Source organism: Terrapene carolina, unplaced genomic scaffold (assembly GCF_002925995.2).
Source record: "Terrapene carolina triunguis isolate 2854851 unplaced genomic scaffold, T_m_triunguis-2.0 Scaffold131, whole genome shotgun sequence".
NCBI lineage: Eukaryota > Metazoa > Chordata > Testudines > Emydidae > Terrapene > Terrapene triunguis.
This window is the reverse complement of record NW_020664482.1, coordinates 25,273,439-25,292,313: the sequence shown is the minus strand read 5'-3', so window position 1 is coordinate 25,292,313 and position 18,875 is coordinate 25,273,439. Positions and strand designations below refer to the sequence as shown.

At 49.6% G+C, this 18,875-nt stretch overlaps 1 protein-coding gene across 1 annotated transcript; it reads right to left on the bottom strand.

Annotated features, from left to right (window-relative positions):
• Positions 1–1,358: 1,358 nt before the first annotated feature.
• Positions 1,359–6,282, bottom strand: LOC112107563 (START domain-containing protein 10-like). The gene is made up of 6 exons (XM_024201325.3): positions 6,070–6,282; positions 4,446–4,593; positions 3,870–3,973; positions 3,121–3,238; positions 2,760–2,812; positions 1,359–1,940 (listed from the first exon to the last, which is right to left on the bottom strand). The coding sequence occupies exons 1-6, from the start codon at positions 6,223–6,225 to the stop codon at positions 1,719–1,721; spliced, it is 801 nt and encodes a 266-aa protein (XP_024057093.2). The 5' UTR covers positions 6,226–6,282; the 3' UTR covers positions 1,359–1,718.
• Between the last annotated feature and the right edge of the window lie 12,593 nt (positions 6,283–18,875).

Genomic DNA, 18,875 nt, shown 5'->3' with positions numbered 1-18,875 from the left:
TTCCCCTCCCCTCGCCCATGTAGCCAGTCACCACTGAGCTGAGGCCAGGGAACGGGGGAACCTGTTTGCTGCTGCTGGCAGCTCAGAAGTGAGTGCTGCGGACAACAGCTGCTGCTGGCTGAAAAGTGCTATGCTGAAAAAGACAGTGCTCTTCCAATACCCACCAAACCAAAACTATTGGCAAAAATATTTAAATAAAAGGTATTCTATTATTGTTTAACAATGCTATTAAAACTGCAATTAATCATGATTATTTTTTTAATCTCATGATTAATTGTGATTAATTTTTTTTTTAAACTCATTTGGCAGCCCAGTTCTTACCACTCCAAGTCCATTTCCTGTCACCTTGACAACAAAGCCAATCTGCTCCCCTGAGACTTATTTGCATCAGTCCCTTTCCAGCTTCACTGCTGCAGCTACCTATTACATCACCCCATTCAATACAAGCCTGCTTTGCTAGGGTCAAGTTCAGCCCTAGGGCAACAGGGTGACATCCCGAGTTACAGCAGCAATAAAATTGGGTCAGTCTTCAAGGCCTTTCTGGGGCACACTTCTCCCTCCTGCACTGAGTTGAATTCCTCAGCTCTGACGGAGCATCACATGAACTCTGAACAGGGAAACATGTTTATCCTCTCTCCCCAGAAGTGCCCCAGGAGGTAGGGATGTCCATCCATCCCAAACTCACTCCTGTTGCCCGTTTCTGTAGGAGGGTACTTGGTCTAATGCTATCCAGTTCTTAATGGCTCTCAGAATACACAGGCAAAACCTCTCAGACTGGGGCAGCATTAGCACTTCTGGGAGCAACAGCACAGCACAGTTGGCCAGATGCATTATGGATATCTTTACCTTCATATGAAGCAACAGATCTTGGTCACAGTACAGAAAGGACAGGAGTACTTGTGGCACCTTAGAGACTAACAAATTTATTTGAGCATAAGCTTTCGTGGGCTACAGCCCACTTCTTCAGATGCATAGAATGGAACATATAGTAAGCTAGCTATATACATATATATACACACGTGTGTGTATACATACACACACACACCCCACGAAAGGTTGTGGTAAGATGCATTTGTTACTCTAAGAGGCTAATTAATTAAGATGACCTATTAATTAATTAGCCTCTTAGAGTTGGTATGGCTACTTCCACCTTTTCATGGGGGGGGGGTGTGTGTGTGTGTGTGTGTGTGTGTGTGTGTGTATATATGTATATAGCTAGCTTACTATATGTTCCATTCTATGCATTTGAAGAAGTGGGCTGTAGCCCACGAAAGCTTATGCTCAAATAAATTTGTTAGTCTCTAAGGTGCCACAAGTACTCCTGTTCTTTTTGCAGATACAGACTAACACGGCTGCTACTCTGAAACCTGTCATAGTACAGAAAGGATCATCGAGCAGAAGGAGAAGAAATTCATACCATCCTATCAGAGGTCACTGATAATTTCCCAAGATTTATCCTGCTCACTGCGATAGCTGTCTCAGCACAATGGGCCCCAGGTGCTCCAAGCTCCCCACGCAGCCACTGTCCTCTGTTCCCATCTTAATGGGAATGGACACCCCTCTATGCTGGAGACCTAAACATGGTCTCTTGGCTCATGACAGGAAGAACTACAAACCCTGGGCATAAAAATACATTTCCCCCCTTTAATGTAAAACAGTCAGGAAGAGTCCAAACAGAGTCTAGTGCAGTGTTGCTCCTGGAAGAGAACCAAGCAGCATCAGTTCTCAGAGCCACTGTGGTCTCCCCTCTCGTCCTTCACCTCCGACAGGCTGCTCTCATCAATGTTCTCCAGAGAGGCAGCATGCTGGAGTGCCAGGTCTGACAGCATCATGGAGGGGAGTTTGTTCTGCTCAGGATACAGCCAGGGCTTCACACTGACATTGTGCTGCTGTTTCCAGGAGGGGTATTTCAAGCAGGCCTTATGCATCTTCTTCAGCATCTGAAGAAAGCAGAAAAGGGGACCAAGAAAATGGAAGCAGCCTAGAATCTGACCACTACCAGACCCCCTGCATTTTCGTATGTACTTAATGCTTGGGAAAGGGTGGGTGCTGTGCAGTTACCCGAGTCAGGTAAAGGGGGGAGACCTGAGTGCATGGATGGAGAGACTAATACTGTACAGTTCCATACAGGAGCATTTTCCATTTGTTTGGATAAGCAATCAGCAACTTCAATAGATCTAAGGATCTCATTGTGCTTCAGCTGCTTCTCCTCTAGGAGGCAGACAATTATTAGCCTCATTTTACAGATGGAGAAATGGAGGCTGAGCCAAAAAGTCAATGTGACACCTTGGTCAAGTCCAGTGACAGAGCTGGGGACAGAACCCAGGATGCTGACCCATGCTGCAATCTTGTGTCTCAACTACACCTCATGCCAAATAGGTTCCCCACAGTTATGCCCTGCAATCCTGACCTGTGCCTTCCCCACTACTCCAAGAGCTCAGAGGATGCTGAACCTCAGAATGCAGAATCCGGTGGTCACAAGCTGGGGACCCCAAGACAAAGCATTGTGCACAGGTTTTTCACCTCTCTAATGTATCAGAGGTTGGTCATTGTCAGAAGTTGGACTAACCGGGCCAGCACATTTTAGTACCAAATCCAAGGATACCCCATTCTCTCTACTGCTCGGGCCTGTACCAGGAAGTTGGAGGGGCTGGAAAGTCTAAGGACAGGTTAGATCTCCACTAACTGCCAGCCCTTTCCTCTAACCATGAACAATGGTTGATCCTTATTACCCACTACTCAGGAGCTCCTTCACTCACCCTTGGTGCCAGGTACTGGGAAGCTTTATTCACAACCCACTTTGGCAGTTTCCCTAATGCACAAGAAAGAAAGGTGGAGAAATAGAATAATTAGTGAGCCATGGCAGAAAAATGCTGCATTTATGCCAGGGTGCAACTGCACGCAATGCTCCAGCCCCTCACCAAGGTACAATTGCGAAGCTGCAAGATCATTTCCATGGCACGTTGCAAAGTGATCCTAGATGGATGCCTAGGAGGGAAATGTGTGGAAAGAAAGCAATACAATTTATGCCCTGTATAAGGGAGTAGAATTTCTGTTCACCTAGACCTGAAGTTGCCTCATCCCCTTGCACACCCACAAGGGATACAGAGCCAGACTTACCTTTGGGGTCCACCTGAGCCAGGTAAGTCAAGGTGCAGCTGTTTGGTCCAGTCGACTGCACTAAGTATCCCGCCAAGATAGAAACAGCCCTTACCAGGTCCTTTCGGGGAGGATATTGCTGTATGGTGAAATCAGACACTCAAACTCTGTCACCTTACTTGGACTCTCTCTCAGACCTGGTGTTATACACACAGGGCAATGGGACTAATCTAGAGGCTCAGACACGGTGCCTGGTCTGTAAAGCATTAGCTGTGCAATACATATCCCACAATAATAAAAGGTCCCTGCACATCCAAAGGGACACAGGGATTACATACACTCTAAGGCATAGTAAGGAGTGGTAGACAAACAAGTGTAGCTCAGGTTAATAAGAGCCAGAGTCACATTCTGCTCAGAGCATCCTTAATGGACGGGAGGGATAGCTCAGTGGTTTGAGCATTGGCCTGCTAAACCCAGGGTTGTGAGTTCAATCCTTGAGGGGGCCACTTAGGGATCTGGGGCAAAATCAGTACTTGGTCCTGCTAGTGAAGGCAGGGGGCTGGACTCGATGACCTTTCAAGGTCCCTTCCAGTTCTAGGAGATAGGATATCTCCATTAATTTAACTTGTAACCCGGACAAACTCCACCCAGCTCATGACTGTAGCTGTGGGGTGGAGTCATTCATCAAGGAGGCATCTGAGCAAGCACTATTGAGATTCCCGTGGGAGCATGGGGCTATGTAATTAAACTCTTCCCACCCCCTGACTCACCGGGTGTTTGACAGAGAAGTTGATGATCATGTAAGATTTATCCACAACCTGCCAGGATCGCAGTGTCACCACATCTCTGTTCTTTAAGGGCTTTGGACATTTCCCTAGCCAAGAAGGAAGCAAAGTCACTTCAACTCACCAGTGATAAGAGTTGCAGGAAGTGCAGTCACACTAGGGGGTTTCTACCTTGCCTGCACTTGCCGCTCAGGTGAAGTTAGCGATCTCTCTGTATCCTGCCACCAAAGCCTCCCCTCATCTCTTAAGAGCCCAGCTGATCCTTCTGTTAGCAGCCTCAACAGAGATGCAAAGGATGAAATGAACCCGGGGGACTGAACTCCCCTCTCCTGTTAGAAAGTCCAGTGGGCTGAGACATGTTGGTGTGTGGGAAGCTTGCCCTACTGCTGACCAGATGGTATCTATTCAGGGCATACAGAATGGGTTCAGTCTTTGCTCCTTCCTACTCAAGGAAACTGGATGGGCCCTACACTTGTTTAACTCAGGATTGCAATTCTCTGGGGTTGATCACACCTCCTACCGGACTCAGCGAATCAGAGCAGCCCCCAAGCCATCACTCACAGGAGTAGTAGCCCACATCAGCATTGGTGGCAAGCCGGGCAATGTCATGTGTGTCAATGACGTTCATGTCCCACTTCCTGCGATACTCAATGTCATGCAGCACATCATACACCGTCTCCGCTGGCACATCTTGGATGTCAATGCAGCACTGCAGGCAGGAGCAGGACCACAGTCAGGACACTGGCTGGCTGGACCCGCCCCCATACTACCGATTGGAGTAGCTGACTTGATCCATGTATAGGGAAGAGCACCTCATTCTCAGCTGGGCTCCCATTTGTGGGGAAATGTGTCAGACAGGGTAACACTACCCCTTTACAAATCACTGGAACCCTCCACTCAAAACACTTTGCAAATATCTACCCACTGTGAAGAGAAATGATGAACAGCGAGGGAAGCAACTCACCTAAGATCAAAAACGGGGATAAGGACAGAGAATCCATTCCAAAGTAACAATACTTATTGCCCTTGAAACATTCAGCAGAGACAAACGCAAACAGATCAGTGTTAAAACCCCTATCCCATAACTAGACAAATCCCAGTCCACACAACAACCAGAATCATGAACAAGAAGCACATGGCACAGGCTTCCATAACTAAGGTACCACCACACACGTTGGTGCAGAAGAATGGAGAAGGTGAGCAGAGCAAGTCAGAGCTGGACACTACGTTCCAATCTCCAGATAGAAGCAACCAGGCAGACAGTGGAGGTGTCCAATCTTACACAGATGACTCCAGCGTGGAGATGCACAGTAGGCCCCCTCAACGGCTTGTGGTTGACCAGAATTCAGGGGCAAATAGCAGGTCTGGGAGATCCCAGAAAGAATAGCTTTCCTGTTACTGGTTCAGAGAAGCTGCACCTCTAGTTCCAATCCCATCACCCTATACCAGACTTCAGCCACTTACAGTGGTGTTTGTCAATATGAGTCAATGATTTACAGAGAAAGCATAACTCAGACTGCAGTCTCAAGGCTGGTGCAACTCCACAACCACTCACTATGTTGTTCTATACCACATGGGCAAAGAAGACTCCTGTGGGGAACGCTATCACCAGGGCAGACAACTGGATAGGAAGAATAATTAATGCATCTCACTGGCCACTTTCTTGGGAAGTTCACATCAGATTCCTGGCACCCAGATACTGGAGTGACAAGTGCCTCTGGGTCACAGATGTGTCACATGGCAAAGACAAGGGCTGTGTGAATTGCATACCAGGGAAAAGGGACACCAAAGCCCATACAAGATGGTGACAATTAGCACAGATGGGCTCCACTACATATTTTAGAGTTAATCAGTTACTCTAATCCTGGCACAAGCACTGGCAAGCACCTTCTGGGGCAGGAGCCCAGCAACTCCTCTGGTGCCCAGTTTCTGTCTCCACGTGACACGATCCCCGACTCCCCCCGCTTAGGGTCCAGGCCCAGACTACATTGGACCTCAGTTTGTGACAGGGAGCCAGGACTACAAATAGTCAAACTCAGGGTGAGCGGAGCCTGCGGTGCCAGATCTGGGCGTGAGGCCATCCAACTCCCACAGCGAGCCCCGCTCCCAGGGGAGATCCAGGCTCCCGCAAGTGCCCTCTCCCAGCCCCCCACTCCGTGCCCTGCCCTGCCACCCCCCGGCTCACCTTGACCGTGTGCACGGCGGGGCCGGCGGGCGGGGGCGGCTGCACCCACACCCCGACGCCCTCCCGGCTGTATCTGCTCTGCCAGCCGCGCTCCGCCTCGCACTGAGCCCGGAAGGCCCGGAAGGCGTCGGCGTCGGGCACCTGCACAGGCTCCATAGGCGTTGGGGAGCCGGCGAGGTCAGCAGCGGAAGGCGCCGGACGGGTGAACACAGGTGCCGGCAAAGGCCCCACCCGCTCGCCACCCCATACGCAGTTGGCGTAGTAGCTCCCGCCCCGCCCCTACCAGGTTCGCCCAGCTTGTCCCCGCTCCTCATTGGCTGCACCTCGTCGAACCAACCGCCAATCAGGCAACGATTCCGGCCAGGTGCGCCCCGCCTGCCCCGCCCTACCCGCTGATTGGCCGCGATGTCCGCGGCTTCTTTTCCTGGTTGGACTGTCCCCGCACGGAACACACCTGCCGCCTCGTGACGGGTGAAATTTTAAAAATCAATGGCGGGTTCGGAATTAGATACAGTATGAAACAGGCCGCGCCCCACGTGGCTAGGAGCTGGGGAGGGCTCGGATTGGCTGTTGGGATGGAGTGTCTAGTGGGGATTGGCTCTAGAGGGAACAGCCGGAGCGGGGGGGGGCCCTGCGAGGAGCAGGCCTGTGTCGCCCCGTGGCCTGTCCGCCGTCCGACCCCTGCCCCGCCCCTTCTCCGAGGCCCCGGCCCCCACTCACTCCATCCCCCCTCCCTCCCTCCCTCCCTCTTCACCTCACTCGCTGGCTCGTTCTCACCGGGCTGGGGCAGGCGGTTGGGGCTCCAGCTGGGGGTGCGGGCTCGGGGCGGGGCTGGGGATGAGGGGTGTGAGGTGCAGGAGGGGGCTCTGGGCTGGGGTGTTCAGAGTACAGGAGGGGGCTCGGCTGGGGGCTTGGGATGCAGGTTCCAGAAGCGCTGACCTCAGACGGCTCCGGGGAAGTAGCAGCATGTCCCTCTGGCTCCTAGTCGGAGAGGCGGCCAGGAGGCTCCCCGTGCTGCCCCTGCGGTTCCCGGCCAATGGAAGCTGTGGAGCCAGCGCTCGGGGGGAGGCAGCATGTGGAGCCCACGGGACGTGTTGCCGCTTCTCGCGAGCCAGGCAGGGAGCTTGCCTGCTACACGGCCAACTAGATTTTTAATACAAAAACAACAAGGAGTCTGGTGGCACCTTAAAGACTAACAGATTTATTTGGGCATAAGCTTTCGTGGGTAAAAACCTCACTTCTTCAGCTGCATAGAGTGAAAGTTACAGATGCAGGCATTATATACTGACACATGGCGAGCAGGGAGTTTCTTCGCAAGTGGAGAACCAGTGTTGACAGGGCCAATTAATCAGGGTGGATGTAGTCCACTCCCAATAATAGATGAGGAGGTGTCAATTCCAGGAGAGGAAAAGCTGCTTCTGTAATGAGCCAGCCACTCCCAGTCCCTATTCAAGCCCAGATTAATGGTGTTAAATTTGCAAATGAATTTTAGTTCTGCTGTTTCTCTTTGAAGTCTGTTTCTGAAGTTTTTTTGTTCAATGATAGTGACTTTTAAATCTGTAATAGAATGACCAGGGAGATTGAAGTGTTCACTTACTGGCTTATGTATGTTACCATTCCTGATGTCCGATTTGTGTCCATTTATTCTTTTGCGGAGGGAAAAACACCACACCACATCACAGAAACACCAACCCAGAAACCAATCCCTGTAGCAAACCTCGTTGCCTACTCTGTCCCCATATCTACTCTGGCGACACCATCAGAGGACCCAACCACATCAGCCACACCATCAAGGGCTCATTCACCTGCACATCCACTAATGTTATATATGCCATCATGTGCCAGCAATGCCCCTCTGCCATGTACAGTGGCCAAACCGGACAGTCCCTCCGCAAAAGAATAAATGGACACAAAGGGGTATTTCTCTATGGTTCTCCAGGTGCTTGTGGATCACCGTGGGCGTTTCATTGACATTAACGCAGGCTGGCCCAGAAAGTGCATGATGCACGCATCTTTCGGAACACTGGCCTGTTCAGGAAGCTGCAGGCCGGGACTTTTTTCCCAGAGCGGAAGATCACAGTAGGGGAAGTCGAAATGCCCATTGTGATCCTTGGAGACCCCGCTTACCCGTTAATGCCGTGGCTCATGAAACCCTACACAAGGAGCCTTGACAGCAGCAAGGAATGGTTCAACTATAGGCTGAGCCGGTGACGAATGACTGTGGATTGTGCTTTTGGCTGTTTAAAGGGCCGCTGGCGATCTCTGTATGGGAAGCTGGACTTGGCCGAAAACAGCATCCCCGTGGTTATATCCGCGTGCTGTACCCTCCATATTATTTGTGAAGGGAAGGGTGAAAGATTCAGTCAGGCATGGACCTCCGATGTTCAACACCTGGAGGCTGAATTTGCACAGCCAGAGAGCAGGGCTATTAGAGGGGCTCAGCACAGGGCTGCAAGGATTAGGGATGCCTTGAGGGAGCAATTTGAGGCTGAAAACCAGCAGTAATGTCTGGTGCCCTGCACGGGAGTGAAGTGCAGTGGTTACAATGTCAGTAGGAATCTGTGTTTGCTAAGCTGATTTGCAGTGCCTGTTTCTTTCCTGGGCTAAGGTATCTTTTAAGGTATCTTTTACTTTATGCAATAATAAAGAATGTTTTCAAAGCCAAAAAATCCATTTATTGAAAAGAAAATTCATTTATTGAACGAAACACAACTGTTTGGGAATCAGAAAGGGCAAGGTGGTGGGGTGGGGAATGGTATAATCATAGATTTGCGTATGTCTTGGCTGGAGTGCTGTGCAATGAGTGCTGCACTTCAGGATGGCTATACTGCATGGTGATGGGGGTTGAGTGCAGAAGGTAAGGGTCATAGTTTTCAGGGCTGGGTGGTGAAGATACAGGTGTTGGAGGCAACTGGTGGTAGTAAGAACCCGGATGTTGGGGAAAGTGGTTTGGAGGTGACATGGGGGCACAAGGGAAAGAGTTTTGGGACAAGGGCTGCGGGGGGGGGCGGTAGTGCTCTGCCTGCATGGCTATGAGCACCTGGATCGAGTCCGCTTGGCGCTCCATGATGCTTATCAGCCGATCCGTGCTTTGCTTCCGGTGCACTGCGTTTTCCTTGTGGATCCTGCTTTTGCTCTCCCTCCACTCCTGCGCTTTTCGATTCTCTGTAAGAGATTGATGCATCACTTTGTGCAGCATGTCTTCTTTGCTTTTTCGCGATTTCTTCCGGAGTTTTTGCAGTCTCTCAGCCGGTGATAACACGGACAGCTGAGATCTCAAGGTTGTGTCTGTAAAGGCAAAATGCAACACTTAACAGAGGCAGCATTGTTTATACCAGACAGAGTAATGATTCCCCCGCACTTAAGGAGGGCACACACTCTACACAATAGCATAATTTTCCCATCCCAAAGAGAGCGCACATAACCCACGGGAGCCCCAAAATGGTGAGTAAGGAGGACTGATTGTTTCAGGGCTGTACTGTCCTCTGGGTTTCTGTTCCTTGGGGAGAGCCAACAGCTGCAGGGGGCACCTACACTGAACACTGTCCCAACATTTTCCACAGGAGTTTATCCTGGAAGATATCTCGCTGCTGAGGGTGACCTGGGAAGCAAGGGAGGGTCTTCTACTGCAATCCGGCTTCCGCCCTGGCCCATATGCAGCTTGCCTGTGTGCAGTAATGGTCCCCCGCGCACAGTAGCGCGGACACATTAGCCTGACTGGGACAAGGACCACGGTGGCTCTCCCAATAAACCTGCACAAGCGCATTGCCCACGTTCTGGATGAGACTTTCAAAGAGATTACCGAGGCCAATTACCGCGATGTGATAGACCACATCAATGCGCTATTCCGCATCTAGGCATGCATGCAGCCCTAACCCTCCTCTCCCAAAGAGCCTGCACCGAAAAAATTCCTTCCCGAAAAAAACCTCCCCCCCCCCAAAAAGCCACTTACTGGGAACCTGCTCTTTTTTTTTTAAATTACATTAAATTAAATTAATGGAGATATCCTATCTCCTAGAACTGGAAGGGACCTTGAAAGGTCATCGAGTCCAGCCCCCTGCCTTCACTAGCAGGACCAAGTACTGATTTTGCTCCTGATCCCTAAGTGGCTCCCTCAAGGATTAAATTCACAACCCTGGGTTTAGCAGGCCAATGCTCAAACCACTGAGCTATCCCTCTTCTGTTTGTCCTCCACCAAGTACCGGCTGCTGTGACTGGCTACCTTCCTCCTGGCTTGAGAAGAGCTCCTGGCTGCATGCCTCCAGGGATTCTGGGGTGGCTCCCCCCGCCCCAGCTCCCTCACTCCCGCTTTCCTCCTCCTCCCCCCGCTCTGAAGTGTCCATGGTGGTGCTCGGAGTGGAGGTGAGGTCACCCCCACGTATCGCGTCCAGCTCTTTGTAGAATCAGTAGGTCGCGGGGGGAGCACCCGAGCGGCCGTTTGCCTCGCGGGCTTTGTGGTAGGCATTCCGCAGCTCCTTCACATTAATCCTGCACTGCAGTGTGTCCTGGTCATGGCCCCTTTCCATCATGGCCCTTGATATCTGCCCAAAGCTATCGTAATTCCTACGGCTGGAGCGCACCTGGGACTGGACAGCTTCCTCCCCCCAAACACTGATGAGGTCCAGCAACTCGCCCTTGCTCCATGCTGGGGCTCGTTTGGTGCGTGGAAGCATGGTCACCTGGAAAGATTCGCTGATAGCAGTTCACACCTGGCTGAGCAAACAGGAAGGGGATTTTTAAAATTCCCGGGGAATATAAAGGGCGGGTCTGATGGTTGGTCACCTGAGGCCAGGGCAATAGAGTTCGAACTGATGAGCAGAGTGGCTAGAACAGGCATAGTGGGATACTGCCGAATACTTCTGGAGGCCAATCAGAGCGCATTGGGTGGCCACACTGGTGCCGCAGCGCAGCAGCGGCAGCGCAATACTCTTTATTCCTCTTGGGGAGGTGGAGTACAAGCAGCGCTGTAGCCGTGGAGATACAGCGCTGTACGTGCCTTGCCAGTGTGGACGGGGAGTGAGCTACAGCGCTGTGGGTGGCTTTATTGCGCTGTAACTGAGTGTAGTCAAGGCCAAAGAAAGTATGTTTCAGTTCTTGTTCTCTCCTCTGTGCATGAGCAAGGAGGAGGCCAGTTCAGAAGAACTAATGGTTTGTAATTACAAAAACAAAACAAAGAACACACCCAAAACACTAAAAAAACATTCTTAAGATTGTAAAGTCACGTACTCTGTAGTCAGAAAAGACCAGAATTAAGATTGCTTGTGCAACCCACCAGCCCTCCCTCTGTGCAGCCTTAATTCAGCCCCCTTGTACGTATGCATTATGTTACATGATCACTATTTTTTCAACAAGAACCTTCCTATTTCAGTGCTATTGCACAGAGCTCACTTATTGATTCAATATTTTGTTTTCTCCACATTGTTCAATACGTGACTCCAGGCCTTATTTACTGCAAACTATTCAAATCTGCTCACAAGACAGATTTTTAAAATTTCCTCTGGGGCTTTTTTTATGCACTTCCCTCCATAGTATCTAAGTGCTTCACAACTATTAATACATCCATTTTTACAAACCTCACAAGTGCATATTATCCCACTTTTTCAAATGGGGAAGTGAGGCACAAAGAGATTAAGATCAAAGGTGCTCACTTATTTTGGGTGCCCAATTTGAGATTCCTAGGAGCTGATTTTTCAAAGTACTGTACTTAGCACTATATAGCACTTCATATGTTCAAAGCACAGCTCCCATTGACTTCAGTTGGAGTTGTGAGTGCTCAACCCTTTTGCAAATCAGGTATCAAGTCAGGCACTAGAAAATTAAGAACACACAATTAGTGACAACTTGTGAAAAGTTTGGTTTAAGTGACTTGCCAGCATCAGCATCACATAAGAACTCTGCAGCAGTGGCAGGGATAGAATCCATTTCCCAGGGGCAGCATTCAACTGATTTAACCATGACACTATTCTTCCCTTGTCTCATTCCCTGCACACCTGTGACTCTGTGGGTGCGGTTGCTGTGTAGCAGAGACCCTAATTTTGCAAGTGCATGTGGGTACACATGCCCCCTTGGACTTCCCCTCACCTCCCTTCCCCTCAGTTTGCATTGGGCTGGGGGGCCTCCTCCTCCTGCCTGCCCACCAGCCCTCCCTCTCATGGTTTGCAAAACCCGTTCCCTCCCCACCCCCCATCTCACAAGGCCTCAATCTCACTTGCAGTTTATTGCTCCCCACCCCCAATTCCTCTGTTCCCTTCCCCTTGCAGTTCACTGCAGCCCCCCGTCTTGTGTGGTCCCCCTCTCATTGCAGTTCATTCCCCTTTCCATTTGTTACGGGCTTCCCCCTTGTTTGTTACTTGCCTCCCCTGCCTTTCCCCATCTGTTTGCCTGCCTGCCTTCCCTAGGTTGCCCAAGCCCCAACCTTTGCTGTTTGTTCCGTGCCCAGGCCCTTTCCTTCACTGTTTGTTTCTTGCCTCCCACGGCCTCTTGGCCCTGCTTGCCTCCATTGCCCGGCCAGCTCTATACCAGTGCTATTGAACCATTCCTCCGTCTGCCCTGCAAGAGGATGACTGGGTTGGTGTTTCAGGAGCTGGATTTGCAGGTGGGCCTGTTGGCATATGCCAACAACGTATTTCTTGTGATTAAGGACCCAGGAGACCTAGCACGGGTGGAGGCATGCCAAGCCATTTATTTGGCAGCCTCCTCTGCCTGGGTCAACTGGGTCGAGCGCTGGTCTGATAGTCAGGGATAGGTAGCAGGAAGGCTCCCTCCCACCCATAGTGTGCCAGCTGTGGGGTCCACTGCTCTATCTTGGTATCACTTTACTGCCATTGGTCCCTCCCTGCTGGAGAATTGGATTGACCTAGAGGCCAGGATGTATGATGGGTTGTGGAGGTGGACAGGGCTGCTCCAGTGCCTTTCCCTTCAGGTGCTGGAGCTGATGTTGGTCATCAACCAGCTAGTCCAGTCCATGCTCTGGCACCAGCTCAACACCATGAGCCAACCCCCAGGGACCCTGGCCAGCCTCCAGCAGAAGATTCTGGAGTTTTTCTAGCCAGGGTTGCACTGGCTCTCTGCAGGTGTCCTAAGCCTCCCTCCGGGGGAGGGCAGACAGGGCCTGGTATGCAACTATAGCCAGGTCCACGCCTTCCACCTTCAGACCCTGCAGCGACTGTGGTAGTGCAGGTAGGCTGGCACAGTGTGTGCTGATATATGCCTTCCTCCTTCACCTCCAATACAACCAGCAGCTCTTTTGTCTCCAGCAAGACCTCTCTGAGCTACCTGTCTTTTATCAGGACCTAGAAGCTAGTTTCAGCAACCAGGTCCATAGTGGCCATTGAGTGGGAAGATCTCCTCATGGAACCCCTGCTACACAATCCCCATTTCTTTGTGCAGGTGGTGGAGTCCCCCTTGGTGCACCGGAGGTTTGGTCCTGGCTGGTGCCACCAGAATTGGAGCCCTCCTGGCCAACAAATGGAGGGACTAGGTGAACCCTATGATGCTCAGCCAGCGCATAGGCTGCCCACCTGTATTTCCCCCCTCGGGTGCTCCAGGTGAAGCTATCCTTGCCTCCTGGTTCTCTCACTTTTCTCAAGCAGGTCCTCTCTCCTCCCCCTGGCCCTCCAGAACTCAGTGGACCCCTGTCCCACAAGCCTCTGTACACCCCAATCCCCTAAATTGGCTGAACAAGGGCCAGATGGTCCATTTCCACACTGTGCCCAGAAAACGTCTGTACGTGCTCATGCTTCACACCATCCACTTCCTTGCCCTCATGTCCCACACCAACCCTAAATGATGGGCCTACTGCCACCTGAGGAGGGCGAGGAACCCTGGTTGGCCAGCCTGTACCTCACTCTGTGTTCATGGACTGCCAGGGATAGCAGTTGACAGCTCCTCCAAGGATCCATCAGCATGGGTATTTGCCTGACAGAGCTCACAATCTCATGACACCTGTCCTTTCTGTAGTGAGGACACCCTGGACACACATCTACCTAGTGTGTGTCAGATTGCAACCCCTCTTCCAGCTCCTCCAGAACCTATGTAAGAGGTTTGGGTTGCACTTCTCCATGTGCCTCCTCAACGCTGCACGCCTCATCCATGGCAACAAAGCTGCGTGATGTCCTCCTCAATTTCCTCCTGGTGCTGGCCGAGATGGCCATCCATCACTCCAGAAGAAGGAAGCTGGATGGAGCAGGGTGCTCTGTGAGGCCTGTTTTCAAGCCCTTGTTACGTCATATCTCCAAGCAGAGTTCCACTGACTTTTTAGGCACCTTTGAGGAGCAGTGGACGCTGTCAGAGGTTCTCTGCTTGGTGTCCCCTTGCGGTTCTGACTTTTGCCCTTTGAACTTCACTTCCATCCCTGTTTTTTCAGTTGTTGTGCCCAGTATTTAATTGTGGCCTGGGTTCCATGGCCACTCTCACTCAGCTGACGGCTGGGTTAAGCCTGCTGTCTCTCTCCAACCACAGTAAGTACATACTTTCCAACTTCTGCAACAAATAAATGAGTCCTACAGACAAGTCTCTTTCATTACACACTCCTAATTTACCCCACAGCAGGAACAGCCTGTGCACTGAATAAGGCAGGGCTCCTGTGGAAAGCATAATATGTGATCATGTAATTAGATTGTATCATGATACACAGATAGAAGGGGGCTGAATTAAGGTTACACAAGCATTTCCTAACTTTTGAGTGCTGGACTTTGCAAGCTTACTAATGTTCTTTTAATACTTTTGTGGGTAACTTCTTAGACTTAAAAAAGCAAACTGAAAAAGAAAAAAAATTATCATGCGGCATCATATTAACACCCACGTGGGTCATCAGCAGATTTGGAATCTTTAGGTCCACCACACAGACGTGTGACATTTGAGCTGACCAAAGAACTGATAGCAGTAATAGGCTGTCATCCTCTATGTTGACTAGCGCTAGAAGGGAATGGGACACTGGCAGTGGGTTTCACAGATATTTGCTGATAACAGAGGGATGGTTGACCTGGGAATGTTGGGTTCTATTTCAGGCTTTGGAAGGGAGTGTTCTTCAAATGGGCACAGACTCTTCTGCCCAGTCCTGTCTCGTTTCCATCCCTGGCCCATCTCTGTCTCATTCCAGTCCCAGTGTTCTTGCCCAGCAAGTGCTCCAAACTCCTCATCCCACTCTCCTTGCTCAGCTAGTCCTAGTCACCCCCAGCTCTGGCTCTTGTCCCCTCTATATTTGAATCAGTTAATTTCCTCTTCTCTGCCACCTGAGCCCAGCAGAGGGTCAACGAGAGAGAGAGAGAGAGGCTCCCTGCTCTCAGTAGGTGTGCCTGGACCCAGCCAGGTCTGCATCAATCGAGAACGGCAATTATAGGGAAAATCTCACTGAACCTCAGGTTGGAGCATGCCTATTGCAGTTGGAGTCTTACCTGCTAAAAATCTAAGTCTGTACCAAGCATGTGCAAACTGCAATTTTTCAAAGGCTTATAATTTGGGTGGATTTTCATGGTGACAGCAAAAAGCACATTAGTGACACACAGGCCTTTGACAAATTTTCAGTCCCTACTACACAGCATAGGAGCACTAGAGCTTTGTAAAGCAGGAATCACCAAAATGTTTTTAACTGGGCAAAACATTTTTCCTTACCCTAATCCTTGGAAACAGCTGAACTATTTTGGCTGAAATTTCCAAAATAATTGAAAAATAATTCTACCTGACAGACACTCAATGTAGAAAATTTCAGCCCCAATGGTTATAGTTTGGCAAAGTTATAAGCAACTGAAAACAGGGTCTTACAATGGGAAGTGTCAGGCAACCTTATTAATAGGTAGTGCTACCTTCCCTATCTATAATGCTAAGCCCACGTACTCATCTCACACAGGCCCCTGAAGTGCTATCAACATCCTTATCCAGGAAGTGGATTTACAAACTTAGCGATGTATCCTGGTTGTACATAATGCAGACTATTCCATGCCCAACAGAAAAGCCCAGTTTCTCATGTTCATGACTAGAATGTAATGACAGGCAACTCTAGAGCTGGCAATTCACTGGTAGGACCCGACCTATGGCTGAAAAGGATGTCTGCCATGCAAAGTCTGGTTTTTGCTGTTCAGAGGGATGCTTTCCTCACTGGTGGGGTAATACTGAAATTCATTCTCCAGTGCTCCCCATCACTCACTCAGCTTCAAATCTTGGAAAAACAGAGTAAAGAAGCATCTCCGAATATGTTAAATTTGTTCAACTGTAACTTCCCAAGGGGAGCAACATCCCTCAGCCAGGAGTGGTAATATCAGTGAAAGTATCCTGTATTAAACAGTATACAGCCTTGCAGCAATCCCAACTTCCTACTGCACAAATCCCTTCTTTATGTGAGTTTCACTCATTGCAAGTACACAATAGACCCCATAGGGAGCTAGCGGTTTACATGGGCCCTCATAAGAACTTTTAAAAGTTCCTCTTGTTTGTGTTTTCACTCTTCATTGACTTATCTGACTTCACAGCATGATGGAAGACAGGTGATAGGCCTTAGCTAGACTAGATGAGCAGGCTTCTTAGTGCCAGCAGCAGAACCTGTTACTTATTGCTTGTTGGCAGCACCCCCTACTCTGATTATCAGGGGTCACTTGGAAATGAGCAAACATTTCTGCCCCTCCTTCCTTCGTCCTTTAGCAACTGGCACATACAAATTATCTCCCCAAAAAAGTGGTACATACTGGTTACAGCAGGAGACAATGGGTATTGGGGCTAGGGGTCAGGACTCCAGGATCCTACTCCCAAACCTATAACCAACTCACCATCATCTGAGGGCACTGTAGTTTTCTCTCAGAGCCTTGGCTTCCCCATCTGGAAAGCACAATACTTTCTGTTCACAATTGGTTTGTAAAGTGCTTTAAAACTGTAACTTCTAGGCATTCTTTCATAGTTCTCATCAAAGTGGATGAAACTGGGTCATTTACTTTTTGCATGCATGTGTCTCATCAGAATGAGCAGAGTTATAGGACTTAAGTACATTACTGACTGTACAACTTCCAGGAAGAAACAGTGACTAAAAAACTCCAAAGGCCAAAGTGGTAGGTTCTTTTTAAGATGCATAAAGAATCCAGAAGACATTTCCCAGACAACCCTTAAGCTTCACAGAGCATCTATAGCTGAAGAATGCATTTAGATGGGACAGCCTGTTACCTGTTTCTTCCACAGATAAATTGGTGTCGGCCTTTGATGGGCAGGGGCTCTGAGTAAAGTAAAGGGTGGCGGCAGCAGTCCTCTCCCCAAAACAAACATAGAAAAGGTGTTGGTGAAATAACTTTATTTAGTGTGATACACGGCTGTGGTCAGACAGTCGCTATTCATATTAATAGTCACACTTACTTGGCTAACAGCTAGGAGACAGCAGGGCCAGAGACACACACTCACTATTATGCACATTCATAGGGAAGGCAGTGGAAAGTGAACTATTTTATTTCACTAGGTTTTCCCTCCCGATTACTTATTCTCCCCCTCCTACCCCCTTCCCCCCAAAAAAAGAAAGTCCAGTGACTCGAGAGAACAATACAACACAGTGGCAGGGTATGTCTACCTGTCAGAAGGGGAGAGCGGAACCTGTTCTACTGCAGACACAGACACACTGACAGAACATCAGCAATTCCCACACAATAGGGGGTATATACATAGTATGGGACAGGGCTTCACCCTGGGGGTGGGTTCTAAAGGACTCAGACTAGGCCATTGAGGGCTTCAGGTAGGAAAAAGGGAACACTCCAGAATAGGAAGGAGAAACAAAGAACAAAACATCCCAGCTTCTCCCTGCAGGTCAACTCACATGGAGAGGAAGGGACAATGCTGACCACATACCAAATGTATCTATCTTAACAACCAGTAGCAGGGTACTCCATGGCCATTAAGTAAACACAACCAGAAGAGCCAGCCCTGGCATCATGAATTGGGTGCTCCCAAAAGGGAAATTCCTGCTATCAGGGTTCAAGTTAGTTCATCCAGGTAAGAGTGACAGTTCATTCCTCTCCCTGGATAGGGCCACAGGGTTCACAGAAAGAGTACATAGCTGAAGTGGTGACCAACAAGGCATTATACCAGGGGAAATGCAATTTATGCTGCTGCATCCCACCCAAGCCCCTGTTCTACTGCACTGTCTCTACCCTCCCTTTAGGATGTACCCTGACGCCACTACACAGACCAAGTGGTCAAATGGATGATCTAACAGGACTTCTCCATCTCTTCCCTGTACATTCCTCTCAGCCAATGGACAAGCCTGATCACAGCAGGGTTGTGGGTGGGCACAGAGGCAAAAATCACTTTTAAAAAAAATCCCCTTTAAAATGATCATAAGAGTCACTAGGAGATGTTCCCTCAACCCAAGCTAATGGAACAGAAGCAGCCACAAAAAGCAACGTTTCCCTTTATTTAATCCCATCTTCCCCTCCTTTGAAGGTGGGAACAAACCCATCCTACTGCTTGTCCCAGTGTTGGGAACATTATGACCTAGCATCTTCTCCACATACAGGGTTGGGGAGATTCTCCAGCAAAGGCAGCTGCAAGGTTGAGGGTAGCCATGTTCTATTTCATAGGCAACACACTAGATCAGGGGTAGGCAACCTATGGCACGGGTGCCGAAGGCAGCATATGAGCTGTTTTTCAGTGGCACTCACACTGCCCGGGTCCTGGCCACCAGTCCGGGGGGCTCTGCATTTTAATTTAATTTTAAATGAAGCTTCTTAAACATTTTAAATACCTTATTTACTTTACATACAACAACAGTTTAGTTATATATTATAGACTTATAGAAAGAGACCTTCTAAAAACGTTAAAATGTATTACTAGCACGC

Excerpts from the sequence above, each read along its gene's own strand:
- LOC112107563 (XM_024201325.3), bottom strand. The coding sequence starts at position 6,225 with ATGGAGCCTGTGCAGGTGCCCGACGCCGACGCCTTCCGGGCCTTCCGG. Across the intron at positions 4,594-6,069 it reads CCGCCGTGCACACGGTCAAG|TGCTGCATTGACATCCAAGA; the intron begins GTGAGCCGGGGG and ends TCCTGCCTGCAG. Across the intron at positions 1,941-2,759 it reads CCCAGTACCTGGCACCAAGG|ATGCTGAAGAAGATGCATAA; the intron begins GTGAGTGAAGGA and ends TGCTTTCTTCAG.